This window comes from Antennarius striatus, chromosome 6 (assembly GCF_040054535.1).
Source record: "Antennarius striatus isolate MH-2024 chromosome 6, ASM4005453v1, whole genome shotgun sequence".
NCBI classification, from domain to species: Eukaryota; Metazoa; Chordata; class Actinopteri; order Lophiiformes; family Antennariidae; genus Antennarius; species Antennarius striatus.
The window spans coordinates 14,593,459-14,610,189 of record NC_090781.1 but is presented as its reverse complement, the minus strand read 5'-3'; the positions used below and the strand labels follow the sequence as shown (position 1 = coordinate 14,610,189).

The following is a 16,731-nucleotide window of genomic DNA, read 5'->3' as shown; positions in this document are numbered from 1 at the left end:
CTGACTAGCCCTGCATCACATACTCACGTTTTTCCTGGACATACAGGAAGCCTTCCATCGTCCACTGGCCTGGTGGTTTATAATCCTGATCTGCAGACCTTATCCTCTTCATCAACTTCTCCACTTCCTGCTTGGTGCTCACAAAATTGTTTCGCGTCTACTCAGAAAATACATGATACAGGATGTTTTGTGTATGATGTTTCAAAACTACAATCATTTTGTCTATACTAAGGCCAAAATGAGGATATGAGAATACATGCAGACAAAATTATGTCAAAGAAAAAAGGACTATATAAAAACCTCTTATGAATGCAGAAGCATGACAACAACTGGATTAATTAATAACTAAGAAGTGGGCAAACCATTTGTTCATGAAAACACCACATCTTATTCAAATACATTAAATGCTTCATGGAAAAACATACTTGATGGAGGTGATCCAACATTTATTTAGTTTATAATATCTGGAGCCAAAGGGGCCAGAAAGAACCCTCCCTTCTAGAGTGCTGACAGACTAACCTTTTTCTGTTCTTTATTTTTGTATCTTAAAACCCTTTTATTTATCTCAGTTAACAGAGGATGAGCTTCATGTATTGAGGTTGCAGTTCCCTGGTGACCTGTAACCTTTTGTTGCATGTCCTCCCCCGCCGTCTCTTGCATTTCCTGTCTCCTCTTCAGCTGTTGCTAATACAATAAAAGCTGATAATACCCAAAAAATAACTTTAAAAGAATGAAAACATGAAGAGTGGGAATTGCCTGAGTAATGGCTACAATGTTTTGGGTCTAAGAGAAATTCGGGACCGTTAGGATGCAAGTGGTCAAGTCACAGTTATGGAAAGAGTGGCCATGATGACAGTTGCTATTTTATCCCCAACGTTTGTCTTGACACAACACCATTAAATGGCCTGAAGTAACTGTTTGCAATATAGCACACAGAAAATATTGATCCTCTGCACAGCGAAGTATCTCATCTAATAACACAGCTATCTATTTGTGAAAACTTGCTTGTTATGTATGAATATGATAAGATGCAGAATCTGATTATGTGGTTGGTTGCTATTGTGTACAACGTCTGCAATCTATAAGGTGCTAAGACTTACGTTCTGTAGGTTGAATTGGAGCTGTTGTTTGTACGGCTCAAATTCATGAGCCAGCTCATATCCTTCATGGTAGAACGTAAACAAACCCTGAAGAAAGGCCAGGAGCTGGAGAGGAACAATAAAGGGAATTTCTTCTTTTAATAAACAATACAAACAGTAAAAAAGGCACTCAATATCATGACACAATTATCATAATGTCTACAGTATGGAGAATCTTGTCCAACATTTTTTGACACACATAATAATATTTTTACATAAAAAGCACAAACACACTTTTGAGAATAAGGTGGAGATTGTGTAAACATGAAAGTTTGCTTGTTTGTCTTTTTGTGAGCAAGAAAGCTGAAGAAAAATTGCAGATGGATTTTGACCAAAAGGTGGACCTTAGGCTGAGGAAGAGTTGATGAATTTTATGTTGAATGGAAGATAAAATTCTCTATCAGTTTTTCAAAGTCAAGTCAAAGTCAGCTTTATTGTCATGTGTGCCGTATATACACGACATACAGCACAGACGACATCTTACACTGTATTCAGCAATGTAAGATGGGTCTTACAAATAATATACAGTGGTACCTCTACTTACGAAATTAATCGGTTCCGGAAGAAATGACGTAAGTAGAAAATTACGTAAGTAGACACGCGTTTTCCATGCAAATGTCCTAATCCGTTCCAAGCCCCCCAAAATTCAGACATAAATGTTTTATAAAGCATAAAAATGCATCAAAACATGCAACAAATACATGTTATGATTAGATTATTACACAATAAATGAGAGTTGTGCATATTGTAAAAAATAAAGAATAAATAATAAAAATGATGGTCATTTACCTTTTAACTGCTGTCCCCATTGTTTTTTGCCCTCTTTGGTTCATACGCTCCTATCTCACCATGCCGAACAACAGAGTGAATTCCAGTCCTCCTTTTGAACTTCTCCAACCACCCACGCGATGCCTTAAACTCCTTAAACTTCTTTTTGTTTTAATAACATGGCGATTGTAGATGCATTATTCTTTGGCGAGATCAACCAAACGCATGTCTTTTTCATGCTTTTCTATTATCTCTTGCTTCGTTTGTATGGACAAAAAACTATTTTCTTCGTCTTTACTTTTCCTCTTTTCTTCGTCACTTTCTTGGGGTCCATAGCGAATACTCAAAAAGTTAATATATTTACGTAAAACTATCAGAACACCTCACGGGTCGAGAGCCGAATGACGAGCATAAACACCGATCTAGCTCCACACAGAGGTCCCTCTTAGCCAATGGGATGCCAGGAAGATACTAGGTAATAGCCAATGGCAGAGCGGCTATGAGAATGTTGCGTTGAGGAACCTGTGGGAGCTGCGAGTATCAGCCAATACTGTATTTTTACCTTTTGTAAATCGAAATTTCTTTCGTAACTAGAGGTAATATTTTCCTGCTGAGAAATTTCGTAAGTAGAAAATTTCGTACGTAGAGACATTCGTAAGTAGAGGTACCACTGTAATAGAAAAATAGAAATATTGAGCCAAATCAACATAAAAACACCTAGGCATGGAAATCTTGTGTTATTCTCAAAGAGCGATGGATTCGATGTGTCTTATCAACAACTGGTGACGAGCTTCCGGTCATTAATGTTACATGAATTTGTAAATATTGTAAAATAATCAATTAAATAATCTGATGAAGTAAACGTATTTTCATGTTAGTACAACAGAGCTGCATAGATTGATTAATCAACTGAATGAAACTTAATTACCAGCAAAGATATTAATCAATCACCTATTTCAGTCATTTTTTGAGCAAAATGTCACATATTATATTAATTGTGAATTAATTGTGGATCTGTATCTGCTTAGAAAAACTGGAATGTGGAATTTCTATTTTTTTATCTTTAACTTTTTCTGACATTTCATGCAAGTGTTTTACAGTTTAATCTTGGAAATAATCAGTAATCATAAACTGCAGCCCCACAATACAGTCTGGCACAGAATATGAAGGGCAGAAAAGTAAAAATTTAACACAGCTGTAGCTCTCTGTGGTTGAGAGTTATTGATCCATTTTTGTATAACACAAACATCATTTACCTTTGTAGAGAAAAGTGGGAGCCTTCTTTGTTGCAGGAAAAACTGACCCATGGAGCGTGGAGAGTCCTACAAACTTGGAACTCCTTATTTAAATTCTAAGATGCTACCACCGATTGTATTTCTAGGCTTGTTATATGAAAAGTTCAAGGATGAACAACCTTTCCTGTGCTTAAATCAATCACCAGCCCCCATCACTTCTGTACTTAAGAGATTTACATTTCTGGCCTGAGTTCTGGGGTGCCTGCCAGTGAATGTAGATACATGTAATTAGAATATTTTCAAACTGCTCCCATCTCATATTCCCAGACATTTAACACATATAGACCTTGATGTTTCGTGGTGATTGCCCTGCTAAAGATATTAAACCTGTAAAGTGGGGACATTTATAAAGGGTTTGACTTCCAACTGTTTTGTCTGACAACAACTTTATCCAATCCACCCACTGCTTTCCCAAATGATTTGACTTTATGACAGAGAATTCACAAAGCAGGTGAATTTGGAGACACAGAATTATGCCTGTTTAGACTCAAAGATCACCAAACATTTAAAGTTAAAAGTACACATTTACACATTTGAGCATATACTTCTCATAACGCTCTAATTTAATGGAACAATCAAAGCCACTTGCCTCATTTTAAACAACCATTTACTCTCTGAGTACAGATATATGCAAAACTAATGTTTCTCTTACCGGCTCAACAAACTCAAATTTCTTTTTCTCTTGCACTTCTTGTATTTTGAAAACGTACTCAAGGGACGCGTCATAAAAGAGCTGTCTCTCCTTATCAATCTGCATGTCGGCCTGACAATGAAAAAACACACACACGGTTAGTGTTAATAACAAAGACAGGGGTTAAACTGGGAGAACACTATGTGGGACAGTTAATGCTTACATCACCACCTGGATACGGTGCTTAAAGAAGGGATGAGCAAAGAACAGTGCACAAACAATACATGTATTTTTAGAAGCTTGGCAGCAGACCATAAAACAGCATTATCCAAAGATATGTTGGGGATCAGAGAGTTGTTTTGGCTTTACCTCCTGCAGATATGTTTCCTTCTTTTTGGATGACAGGCTGAGGTGTCTCTCTAGTGTGGAGTAGTATTTCTCTGTTTCCTTATCAAATTTCTTCTTACCCTCCTAAAAAGGTTCATAAGACAAAAGAAAGACTTAAATGTCACCAACATGGTGTGTGCATTTCCAATGTGTGTGCATGTGTGTGTGTGTGTTTAACCTGCCACTAGGTGGAGGTCTAATAACATTTTCACATGGGATTTAAAGGTTCTGTCAAAAATAATGACTGATCATGAAAGTGGCCTGAGACTGTATAATTATAAGTGACAACATCTATATGGTCTATAAGAACCTAAAAAATGGCTTCAGAGAATATATGCTATAATTCTCACAGTTCCCCAGCAGTAGACATTTTCACAGCAACAATACTGTACATATCAATGTAAATCATCAATATCATTACATTCTTGGCACAGGACTGGCTGGATGCAGGTTACATTTGTCTTTCTTGTTATGCTCCACCTACAACAACAGATTTGAACAGTGTTCCAGGAGGCTTTGAGGAAGGGACAGGAAATGGTTTTCATGCCAGATGCCCATCCATAAAGCATACTGTATACACTCAGAGATTGAACATTTCACCCCCCCCCCCCCCAAAAAAAAAGATTCACTTCAACTTCATTAATCATACCCTCCCCAAAAAAGAGAATATGTCTCTGTGAAGGCATTTAAGTTCCTTGCATCCATCTGACCTTTGAATCAAGCTTTGTTGGTGGCAATGGATGTTGAGGAGGCAAAGTGTGAGGAAACAACCACTGTAACCAGATCCTGCTTGTTTGCTTGCATTCCCATGACCCTGAAATTTAGCAAGTCAAATCCAATAGCGACTGATGTGGCCTCAGTATCCCCCATGCAGTTAAACACTGGAGAAATTTACCACATAACATTGCCCTCCTACATGACTATTACTAGTACAGCACAAAAATCAATACATAATTTCATGTAGTAGTGTCTTTATTTCCATCTTTCCTGTCATGTCTGACCCAAGAATGATCTTTTCAGGATTGAGGAAGAAAATCAATTCTATATATGGCCACAATACGGAAACAAAAAGAAAATAAACAGACAGATAATAAAATGAATTCAAGAAATATTATATCACAGTGGCTGGAAATACATTTCTCTTAAGGATTGGGTGATTCTTGTAAGACAATCAAAGGGAGCTGACTGTTGGCCATTGTGACTACTGTTGACGTGAATTTTTTTTGTGAGCATGCAGAGAGACGAAGCCTTGGAGAAAATACCAAGAGTCCCACACATGCACAGGAGTGTATACACTGGGCACACACTAGAGATCACTTTAAATTAAGAGCTTTAGGATTAGTTGAGGCCCGCAGTCACAGCAGGAATCTCAAAGCACTGCTGACCAGTGTGAGTGTGCCAGAAATCTTCATGCAAAAACCTCCTCTTTGGTTAACTCTTCCACACTACTAAGGAGTGACTCAGAGCTGCAGTGAGTCTGTTAGGCACCGGCAGTCTGATTAAGTCACTGAAAGGATCCTGCATTGTTCCAATCCAGGCAGGGTGTGTATAAAGTGGTGTTACTGTAATGATAGCCAAACAGAAACAGGTGCTAGTAGTTGCCCATGTTGCAAGTGCCCTCCCACCTGACCCCTTCTGAAACATGTTTGTGCAGTCAGGGAGATTTCCATTGCAGACTCTCACAGACAAGGGGGAGCACTGCATGAAGAAAACTGAAGCCCAACATGTGGTGGCAGAGAACATGTGGATGAGGGCAGATATACACCCTGAAACAAATATGTTTCTGACACAAACTAAAGCCAGTGGGACATTAATCAGCTAGATGGAAATGGATAAACTCAGAGTGCCTCTTAAAACACAAGATCCGAACACTTGGGAAATTCTGACATCTGACTGCTTTGTTCACCCTCATGAATAAATAATACACAGGATGGCAATATGGTGATAGAAATCCTTCTGTTAGGGTATCAACTCATGTTGCTCTTAAAGAGTTTTGTTGTCAGATGCAGTATATATGACGTTGCTAAGTGCTAATAATGTAACGTTGCAGGTGGGGAGGTGTCAAGAAAAACTACAGGTAGTTTTTGGCTGGCTGTGCGTTTGCAATTTACTGATGAAGGGATGCTGAGAGCAGGCACAAAGATGGCACCATTCATGTTTGGAATATAACCAAATATTGCCTGCTTTGACATCAACCGTAATGAGCCTCAGGGCCATAACTCCTGAGCCTCTCATCACCATGGCAACAGATGTAAGCAGCAAAGAAGGTCAAAGTTGTCTATGTGGTATGCATATGGAGGAAAGAACCCCAGATACCCTGCACACCATCCATACTTCCACATCTGCCCAATGCCCCAGAATAACAGAAACATCAGTGGCCAGTGAGGCATTCTGTGAAAAATATATAGCTACATGTTCATAAATGGATTCTCGGAGCAGTGATGTGACAGGAACCACTCTGGAATATATCTTTATGAGCACATTAGAGAAAGCTAATTGGAGCCGGGGTCCTGAATGGTGATTTAATAGCAATAGCCAGGTTATTTTGATGCTCCATCACACACACTGGTGTTGCTTCCAGAAGGGAACCTGAGAGAATATGAAGTTTCAGCTTGAGTTCATTTACTTTGCTGCACAGGCAAAAAAAATGTCTCCACCTTAGCCTGAAATCCCACTTTCTGAGACATCACAAAGAGCAAGTAAATTAATATGGGATAATTAGAAAACTCTGCATCTGAAGTGTGAAAAACAAATATCCATCCTGTTAAATATTGTTCAGTGTATGTGCAGCAAACTGCAAAATGTTATTTGAAAGACATACTGTTAATGGATTATCAATGCCTGTGTCCCCTTTGACACAGAAACAAAAAGATGTCTACACTGCAATAGAGACATAGTTACCAAATACACACATTCCTTATTTTGCTTATCTCTGTTATGAGGTCTAAGTAAAACTGCATGGTAAAAACAAGAACATCTCCAATAGACAAACATTTTTATTACATTGTGGAACAAAGTCTTTTGACAAGCCCCACATGAATAAATGTTGCATCCTACAAGGATGTCTAAGACTTCTTCCTGTCAACAACAAAAAGAGTCATACCTCATTCTTTTTAACCAGTAAGTAGGGACTTCAAGTGATGAACAACTACTCCAGATGATGAATATCAGTATTCAAATCTATTTTTGTTGGCAATTTGAAATGCAATTGACATCCTTCAATTAATCTATCATCCTGCCTTCCATTTAGTTGACTTCTGCCATGCTGATATATATACTGCATACACAGGCTACACTGCACTTTGTGGTTTTTTTTTTAACCCCTCCCTTCATTTATTTTTATCTATAAATATTTATATAGATAACTTAAATGAATTTTTTTAATGAAACACAGCAAAAAATAATGACAAAACTAAAGACTAAACTCACTGTCCAGTGTACAGCAAATGCATTGGAATTAAATGCAACTAAACTGCAAGCTATTATGTGATTTCAAAATTCAAAATTCATCCATAAACTCACTACTTGACTGCAGATACTAGCAGTAAGAAGAACGACTATTAGAACAAGCACATCGTGGGTGAAAGATTGCAGAACAAAGAAAATTGTAAATAAGAAAAGGTATCACTTCAATACTTGCTGTACATAAATGCTTTGTGAAAAAAATTACTTGATGCTTTTTTCAGTTTACCCCATACAGGAACAATGACTGGGAATCAAATCTATTTCAATATGCCTGTCCTCACTTGTTTCATGATGGGGAATACAATATTTTTTCATATATTGCACATTGGTGAACAAAACAAAAAAGCAAGACTATTCAGGTTAAATGAAGTCAGTAATGCTGACTTATAATACTGTCAGGCTCTTTAACTTTATTACACTTATCTTGTATATTTCTGCTTGTAATGTCATTCACAGTTGATGATGGCTGATGCTTTCAAACAAGTAAAGAGCGAACCATCAAATATTGTCTTGTGAAATTCTGGGAGTGAGTACTGGTAACAAAAAAAAAGCACAAAAAAAGCCCCAACAACTAATATAACTCTAATAATGTTTCTGCTTTGTAGGTTAGGACACGGTGGCACAGGCATGTGAATAATGTATTACCTTATCTATGGTAAAGCAAGAAAGATGATTGTACTGGCATTTCCTCACTGGTATTAGACGAAACAATTTCAAAGCTTAATGTACTTAGGCTTTAAAATACATATATTGACTGAAAATATGTTGTCAGTCAACATGTTATTGATATCATAATCAATAGTATGTTGACTGACAATCAGCAAAGTTAATTATGGAACATGGTTTGCTCATCTCTGATCAATAGATGTATTAAAAGTAAAAATTTCTGCAAAATGCCTATGCTGCACAAAAAATGCTTTTGTCCTGTGCAACTATTGATCCAGCACATAAACAGTGTTAACAGTGTAAAGTCTGAACTGATCAGAGTTAGGTTAGCTGATTGACAAAAGTATTAGCTACAACTTTAACTTCCAAGATCTGGTTTCTATCTGGTGGTATTATCAATAACACAATTGTACCACACAATTAAACCGTGAAAATTAAACCAAACGGAAAATTTATTGAACAATTGTTTTTGCCCATCCTTGTTTTTTTTCCAACTCCATTTAAGGGAGATGGGGGGGATAAAATGCCTTCAGTAATAAGGATGGGCTCCAAAGTCTGCAGCAAAACACCCAAGGGTTAACCAGAAAAAATATAAACATACGACAGACATTTTTATAATGCAAAGGTTTTAGTCTACAGCTTGCAAGGTGATCCCCGCATCACTTTAATTGATACCCTTATTTTTGGAGGGATTCTTAGCCATGAACACGTGGTATTCCTGTCTTTAGAGAGGAAAACAAGCGAGGAATCATCTGACATCTGTAGGATAACGCACGCATCAGAGGTTGGTCTGTTTTCATTGATCCTTCATATTCAGTTAGTTGGGAATAGTCAGGTGGGTGTGTTTTAGACAGGAATCCCCATGGACTATGATGTTTGCAGATGACATTGTGATCTGCAGTGAGAGCAGGGAACAGGTGGCGGAGAAGCTAGAGAGGTGGAGGTTTGTCCTGGAAAGGAGAGGAATGAGGGTTAGCCGCAGTAAGACAGAGTACATGTGTGTGAATGAGAGGGACCCAAGTGGAAGAGTGAGGTTAGAGGGAGAAGAGATCAAGAAGGTGGAGGATTTTAAGTACTTAGGGTCAACCGTCGAGTGCAATAGAGAGTGTGGAAAAGAGGTGAAGAAGCGTGAACAGGCAGGATGGAACGGGTGGAGGAAAGTGTCAGGTGTGATGTGTGATAGAAGAGTTTCAGCTAAAATGAAAGGAAAGGTCTACAAAACTGTGGTGAGACCAGCGATGTTGTTTGGTCTAGAGACAGTGTCACTGAGGAAAAGACAGGAGACAGAGCTGGAGGTAGCAGAGATGAAGATGCTGAGGTTCTCTCTGGGAGTGACCACGATGGATAGGATCAGGAATGAGTACATCAGAGGGACAGCACATGTTAGAGGTTTTGGAGATAAAGTCAGAGAGGCCAGACTGAGATGGTTTGGACATATCCAGAGGAGAGATAGTGAATATATTTGTAGAAGGAAGCTGAGTTTTGAACTGCCAGGCAGGAGGCCTAGAGGAAGACCAAAGAGGAGGTTTATGGATGTAGTGAAAGAGGACATGAAGGTAGTTGGTGTGAGAGAAGAGGATGCAGAAGACAGGGTTAGATGGAGGAAACTGATTCGCTGTGGCGACCCCTGAAGGGAAAAGCCGAAAGGAAAAGAAGATGAAGAAGAAGGTGGGTGTGTTTTGCCAAATTATAAATTGGATAAGAAGTTTAACAATATTTTTTAATATGCCTATGATCCCTGGATGGTGCTCACCTGGAGTAAAGGTGGTCTTATTAAAAGAAAAAAACAATACAATAATCTATTTTTGCCATATTTACAGTGTCTAACTGAATTTTGTTGGCAATTGGGTAGTAAAATTTAATTGCATGACACTGGTGGAACACACACATCCCTATTTCAGTTATGAAACTTTGCATGGCAAGAAACCAACTTTCAGATCACTAAAATGTGTCTGAAAAGGGGAAGAATATTATTATACAAATATTTTAAGTTGTCTCTCCTAAGTTTTCAGTCTTGCAGGCAGAACATATGGTAATTCCATATTCCACTTGGCAGACATAATTTTAACATCTCTTCATGGTTTGTGTATTTGCTATAGTCTAAGAGGTTTATTCCAAAACATTTGGTTTAGATTTGTTAAGTTGATTGTGCCTCATTTGTCCTGTAGTGCTTTAAACAAGTATAACAATCATAGAAATGTGCTTGTGCCTAAAAACTGGTTCAATGGTACATAAACGCAGTAGGATTACTCACAGTATAGCCAAATAAGGCAAGAACAGGAACTGAAGGGGTCAGAAAGCCCACAGAACTCTTGAGATTCCTGGAACAGTGGAAAGTTGCTCAGCCACTTGTGATGTCTGTCTTTTATCTCATTCTAGTTGGGGTAATGTTTAAAGGGGGATGGGCCGGAGGGAGAAAAGTGCCATTAGGAGGAAGTGGTTGGAAAAAGGCAGAAGCAGAGGGAGTGTCAGCACCAGTGGCATTTAAGAAACCTTTTTTTTTTTATACCGAGAGTGTCAGTGCAATAAGAAGGCACACACACTATGATGTACGAGAGAACTAGAGGGAGATCTCGGAAAAATACTGTGTTTCATTACAGCTGATACATGTGATGGTTGAGATGGTTCGTACAGCTCTATTTACAGAGATTTCTTATGCTTGCTGCAATGCAGATCCACTAATCACTACCTATTTTTCTATCAATGGCAGCAAAACACTGCCACACCATAATTTTTACATAGCTTGCACAGCTTACACTGTCATTGAGTAATACGTATTGATATCTTTCTCATTTACCACTCCTCTTATTGTGGTGCTTGAGCTCTCAGATCTTGGATTTTCTCCACATTTGCAAATATGGTTAGTTGCTGTTTTTCTTCCTCCATGTAATTACTACCTGCTGCTGACTCTGTTTTTATAAATCTCCAAGTCATGGGTCCATCTTAGTGTTTTGTCATCTGGCTGTTTTCACACAGATTTGCTGTTGTAACTACATTTTCTGCTGGCTCAGAGCTGAAACAACAATGAAGCCCTGTCACGCCTTTGTACCTTTTATGTAGACTGCCCCACCATGAACAGGCTGTGTAAGAGGGGCCAGGGGTTACTAGTCTGGCCTATAAAGTCGGATGTAACTGATGCTCAAACCTCAATTTGAAGAAAAACAGAGGTTTGGAGATAATGTGAAGTCAATTTATTTTGATTCACTGAGAAACAACATGTGGTTTCTGTGGTACGGGGTCTGGATTGCTTTTACAACTGTCCTCAGTGATTCCCACCCCATAATGGCATTTGGTACAACAGTGCGCCCACATTACTCGTGATTGATGCATTTCAGGAACCACGCGAGAAGAACACATTTCTTGAAATAGCGACAAACTATTTATCTTATTATTTACGGTAATTTAAACGTTTATGAACCCTCCGAATACTGATATTAAACCACCTTCCATTTGTATTACCTTTTCCCACACTCTTATAGACTGCTTAAAGCACTTTTGTGTCTCATGGAAGTGAGTTGCATTCCGAGACTCACGGAACATAGTGCACTTCCAGATGCCGTCAGCCAACAGAATGCGCTATGGTATCACGTGACTACCTACCAAAATCCGTGATGAGGTGAAGTCACGAGTGTTGATGCATGAGTGTGCACTGTATACGGTCATTTAAACAAAGCGGGAGTTTGAGCCGAAGTCAAAACACATTTTTATTAGGAAAATTCTGCAGTTAGTTAGTTATTTAATAGAGCATGCTTGAAAACATTTAAATGTTGCTTCCAAGCTTTGTCGGCTATAATATTGTGTCCCTTCTCCATGAGTGCAAATGTAATAAACATCAAACATCTGATCATCTATGAATTGTTCAACAACTAAAGCATTTCCAGCTTTTTTACTGCATCCACAAAATTGTTAATGGGAGAACAACAGGCCTCGCCTTAGTTTGACACCTTGATTAAAATAGGTAATAACACTGTCTATATAGCAACTATCAGTCTATACATGTGCCTTAATCACAGATGTTCAATGAGCTGTACTGACATATACAGCCTTATAACTCATTGCTTTATATGACAGTTTGCTTCATCATCCTTGTCAGATTTAGAACTACATTGCATATTCCCATACAATAAAATCCACATGTGGTTTCATTGGTTCAACCTGCTCTGCCCCACTGTGGCTCCGCTGTTTTAATTAACTTGTAGTATAGGGGAAAAATTACTCATTTGTGAGAAAATTTGTTATGCATGGTGGCATGGTTCAATTACATTTTTGTAAGTGAAAGTGTTTGTATTTGAAGCACAATTTGTTATATTGTGTATTTTTTTGAAAGGATTTTTTTAATTTATAAACCACATTGTGGTTTACAGTGAATTAAGTCAGTTTTTGCTAAAGGTTTGTGAGAAAGATTAGCTTCATTTAGTTAGTCATAATGCAAACTGATCGTGTTCCAGCAGACAAACAATAAAACTGCAACATTTGTAGATTGTAAAGCCGACTTTGAAACGGACATGTCTCATGCACTTGTCATAGCTATATAAAGATGTACAAATGATTCTCAGAGTTAGCTGTGGACTCAAATCTGGTAGATCTGTGCAAAGGGTTGAGTTCTACCATGATCATGTGTGATCTCACCAAGGGATTGACCACAAACAAGCAGCAATGCTTTCATTTTATGCCTTTGTGTTGGCCAGGAATGAAAGTATGGCTTGTAGCAACAAGCCCACACTGCTCTTTGTAGTGAACTCTGGCTTCAACAACATTTCAACTCTGGAATCAGGATACCTCTAAGCAACCCGCTGTCAAACCCCTGCTGTTACCAGTTCTCAATACCCAATGGGTTAGGTAAAAATGCATTACATGTAACAGGACTAAAGCAATTTGATTATAAAAATAGGTTTGAAGTCAACAGATTTTAAATGAATTGCTGCCTTTCTCTTTTCTGTTTGATCACATGGAAGTACCTGTGATACTATGGCACTCAGTCTATGTAGATGTTCACATGACATTTGAAAATCTAATGTGTAATTTATACTGTAGATCAAACCCTCTGCTTTATTTTTTTAAAGAGCATATAATATTCTATTTGGAAGAGTGCCTGCCAAAGCCAGATAATTTTGGTTCAATATGCTTCCTTCAAATAAACATAAACAAGTCAGCCTACAAAACTGATGATCTTTTCAACTCATGAGCAGTAATGTTTTATATTATTCCACTCCTAAAAGTTTGACTAAACCACATCTCTTAGCAGTGTCACATTTTATCTTCAATTAACTGGTGCATATGTAGGGGAGATGAAGGGGATGAAGACACGAGTCAAATGTAAGACTGTGTAAAATATTGCCTGCTATTCTCCTGCTAATTATCTGTGGTGGTGGTGTCTTACCTTTGCTACGCCAATTTGCTCCTTCCGAAATTTTTCCAATGGAGAAATCAACACATCATCTGCATTCTGGATCTGAAATAAAAAAAATATAGAAAATACAGGTATAGACCAATCTTGGACCAGCAGATGTAATTGGTTGACTACAGATATAAATATATTCAAAATCAATACAGAAGGTTTGCATCCATACACTATTTGAGGATAGAGAAATCATTAATTCTTATCTCCTAAGCCTGTGACCATAAACAGGGTGTAAATATGATGCACCTGAAATTAATTCAGCTAAGATAGGACATAGGGTAGTCAACAATGGTTCTGCTAGATACAAGAAAATGGAGCTATTTGTGCTGTAAAGCACAAATAGCTCCAGCATTGTCAGACATGGCTGAAATATGACACAGCACAGCGGATGAGGGAGTTTTACACCTTCTGTCTGCAATGCATTTAAATGTTTGAGGTATGTCTCCACATATTGGTGACCTCTCTCGCATCATGACCAGAGTAAAAGGTCTCTCCTGGGGCCTCTTTCTCTCTTTGGAGACAGAAATAGATATGGTGTGATATATTGTGCCAATTACAGTCCAGGCTCAATCTTTGCGAGTGAGTATATCGGAAAGGTGCCATTAAGGTGCTGCTGAATTTCCTGTGGATGGTCTTTCTTCCCCTGAGATCAGATGACATCCAACTAGTGGGGCTGCTCTATGGGAGAAACTGTCACGAAAGACATGACTCTTAGGTTGATTTAAGATGTTATTCTGTGTGGTGAGTATAAGTCATAAAATAAGGGCTGAGCTCAATCATACATCTATGATATCAACACTAATTTAGAGGTGGTGGCTTCGATGGACTATCAGCTCCTCAGCTATAGTCCCCTGAACACACACACAACTCAAGATGGAGTTGTTGTTTCCATCATTAATCACAGTACATTTTCATTGTCCCAAAATAACCCCGCCAGCTCCATAAGCCAAGGAGAATGAGTGAATTCATGAAATACTACTATGTAATGTTTCCTTCCCCTTTCACATGCATTAACCACTATATAATGGTGTAAACTTGTAATTCAAATGTATTTCCTTGTTCCCTTGTATTTAAAAGAGAAAATAATAATACAGACAGATACCTTTTTGAGATGTATAATTCACTATTTATTATCATTCTGGCAGGAATACAACATTTTGGTGCACAAATGTTGTTTCATATCACTGTTGACTGCACTGATCATATTGACTGTCACAAATGTTTGAATTTTATAACTTTGATGATTATAGACTAAATAATGACAAGACTAATTAAAATTAATGACAACCCTAATATTACACAAATTTGAATGAATTTAAAAGCATGTAGAAATCACTTAACATAAAATATAACTATTCAAAAACTGCACCATTGGCTGTACTCAATGAGGTTTTCAAAGTGACTTCTGTCAATAAAACAGATAAAACACTGCAACACTGCTACAAATCACACTCTATCTGGAGTGTAAAGGATATTTGGGGGTCATCAAATCTAGCTGTAGAAAACCACCAGTCCTATTAAAGTCATCATGACATCTACTGTATCAACAGAGAAAATTATACTCATCTGCCAATTTGAGAATGTCATTGTTTCTTATCTACCATACTTGAGTCACATTAAGGAAACACTATTAGAGTTCTAACAATATGGGAACACACACACACACACACACACACACACACACACACACACACACACACACACGCACACACAATTTAATTACCATGTCAAGATTTATAATTGTCAAGATCTCATATTTATCATTTGTTAAGTTCCAATAGGATGATAGAGATATCTATATTTGAGGCCTACTTATTTAAAACTCAATGGATTAGCTTCAAACTGGCATTGTGCCGAATGCCCTCAGCAACAGCCTCTCTAAACAGGATTAAATTCATATGAGCAAGCACGGTGTGAAAGGATGCAATAGTGCTGAACAATTTCATTACCAGATAGGGGGAGGAATGTCAATGTGTCCTATTTCCTTTGCTCCTGCTTTTACCAGTCCAAATATCAAGTGGAATATTTCTTGCTCTGAGGTTAATTTAAGACGCATTATAACAAGTCCAGACCAAATTGATACATGCAAAGTGGAGCAATTGAAATCATTTTGATATCCAAAATCTATTTCAGAATTTCTTCAAATTTTAGTTTTCTCTAACACTGTTTGAAAAAAAAATATGAATGCATTATATTCTGATTATTCCTTACAATGGATATACAAGTACAGTATAACTCAATGAGAAGTCAGCAGATAACCATCTCTAAGGGATGCTCTTGTTGGTAGCATACGATACAATACCACTGTAATACCATTTGTCCAAAAACAATACCTGATTTGTTCACACATTGTTAACAGATTATTAGACAAAAACATTTGGTTTATTCTGAAAATGGTACAATAAAATACAGAGTGTTTTAGATCTATTGAAATGGATTTTAGGGCATACATATACAGTGCTGTAGGATACATGTACAACTGGGTTATAAATAACTTTTATAGGCTTTTCGACCATTTCATCTCACAACGTCCTCACATGAAACAGCCCGCTTTATGCACCTAATGCCTTGCTTCATCACCACAAATCAACTGAATATCTTTGCACATGATCAAGCAAAAATACACATACACACACCAATTTTTTGCCAGCTGAAGGAGAATCATAAAAGCTCCATTCAAATGCAAAAGTGTATCCGTTGTTATTGTTTACCAATTTCACTCTCACATACAAAGTATGGAGGCAGATAACAGGGTTTTGGCAAAGCCAACTGGGCATTGGCAGGTGGGTGTTAAATCAGTTTGTGCTTGTCACTTGCAATTTGCTAACTCTACCCATGTAGTAAATTCCTCTGACAAGTAGGTCATGACATTTTTGTATCTTATTAGACAATATTAAGAATTGCCTAAAAAGAAAAAGCTTTTATGAATAATACATATAATGAGATGCAATCATATTAAGCACAATGTTGAGAAATTTG

At 37.7% G+C, this 16,731-nt stretch overlaps 1 protein-coding gene across 5 annotated transcripts in view; it reads right to left on the bottom strand.

Moving 5' to 3' along the window:
- The window catches only part of LOC137596221 (rho GTPase-activating protein 42), a 68,059-nt gene that overhangs the window by 14,428 nt on the left and 36,900 nt on the right, over window positions 1-16,731 (bottom strand). For all 5 annotated transcript variants that reach the window (XM_068316530.1, XM_068316531.1, XM_068316532.1 and 2 more), the window contains 5 exons: window positions 13,732-13,803; window positions 4,203-4,304; window positions 3,855-3,965; window positions 1,101-1,205; window positions 28-157 (listed from right to left, as the gene is read on the bottom strand). In XM_068316530.1, the coding sequence (XP_068172631.1) occupies window positions 28-157; window positions 1,101-1,205; window positions 3,855-3,965; window positions 4,203-4,304; window positions 13,732-13,803 (520 nt within the window). The remainder of the gene's footprint in view (window positions 1-27; window positions 158-1,100; window positions 1,206-3,854; window positions 3,966-4,202; window positions 4,305-13,731; window positions 13,804-16,731) is intronic.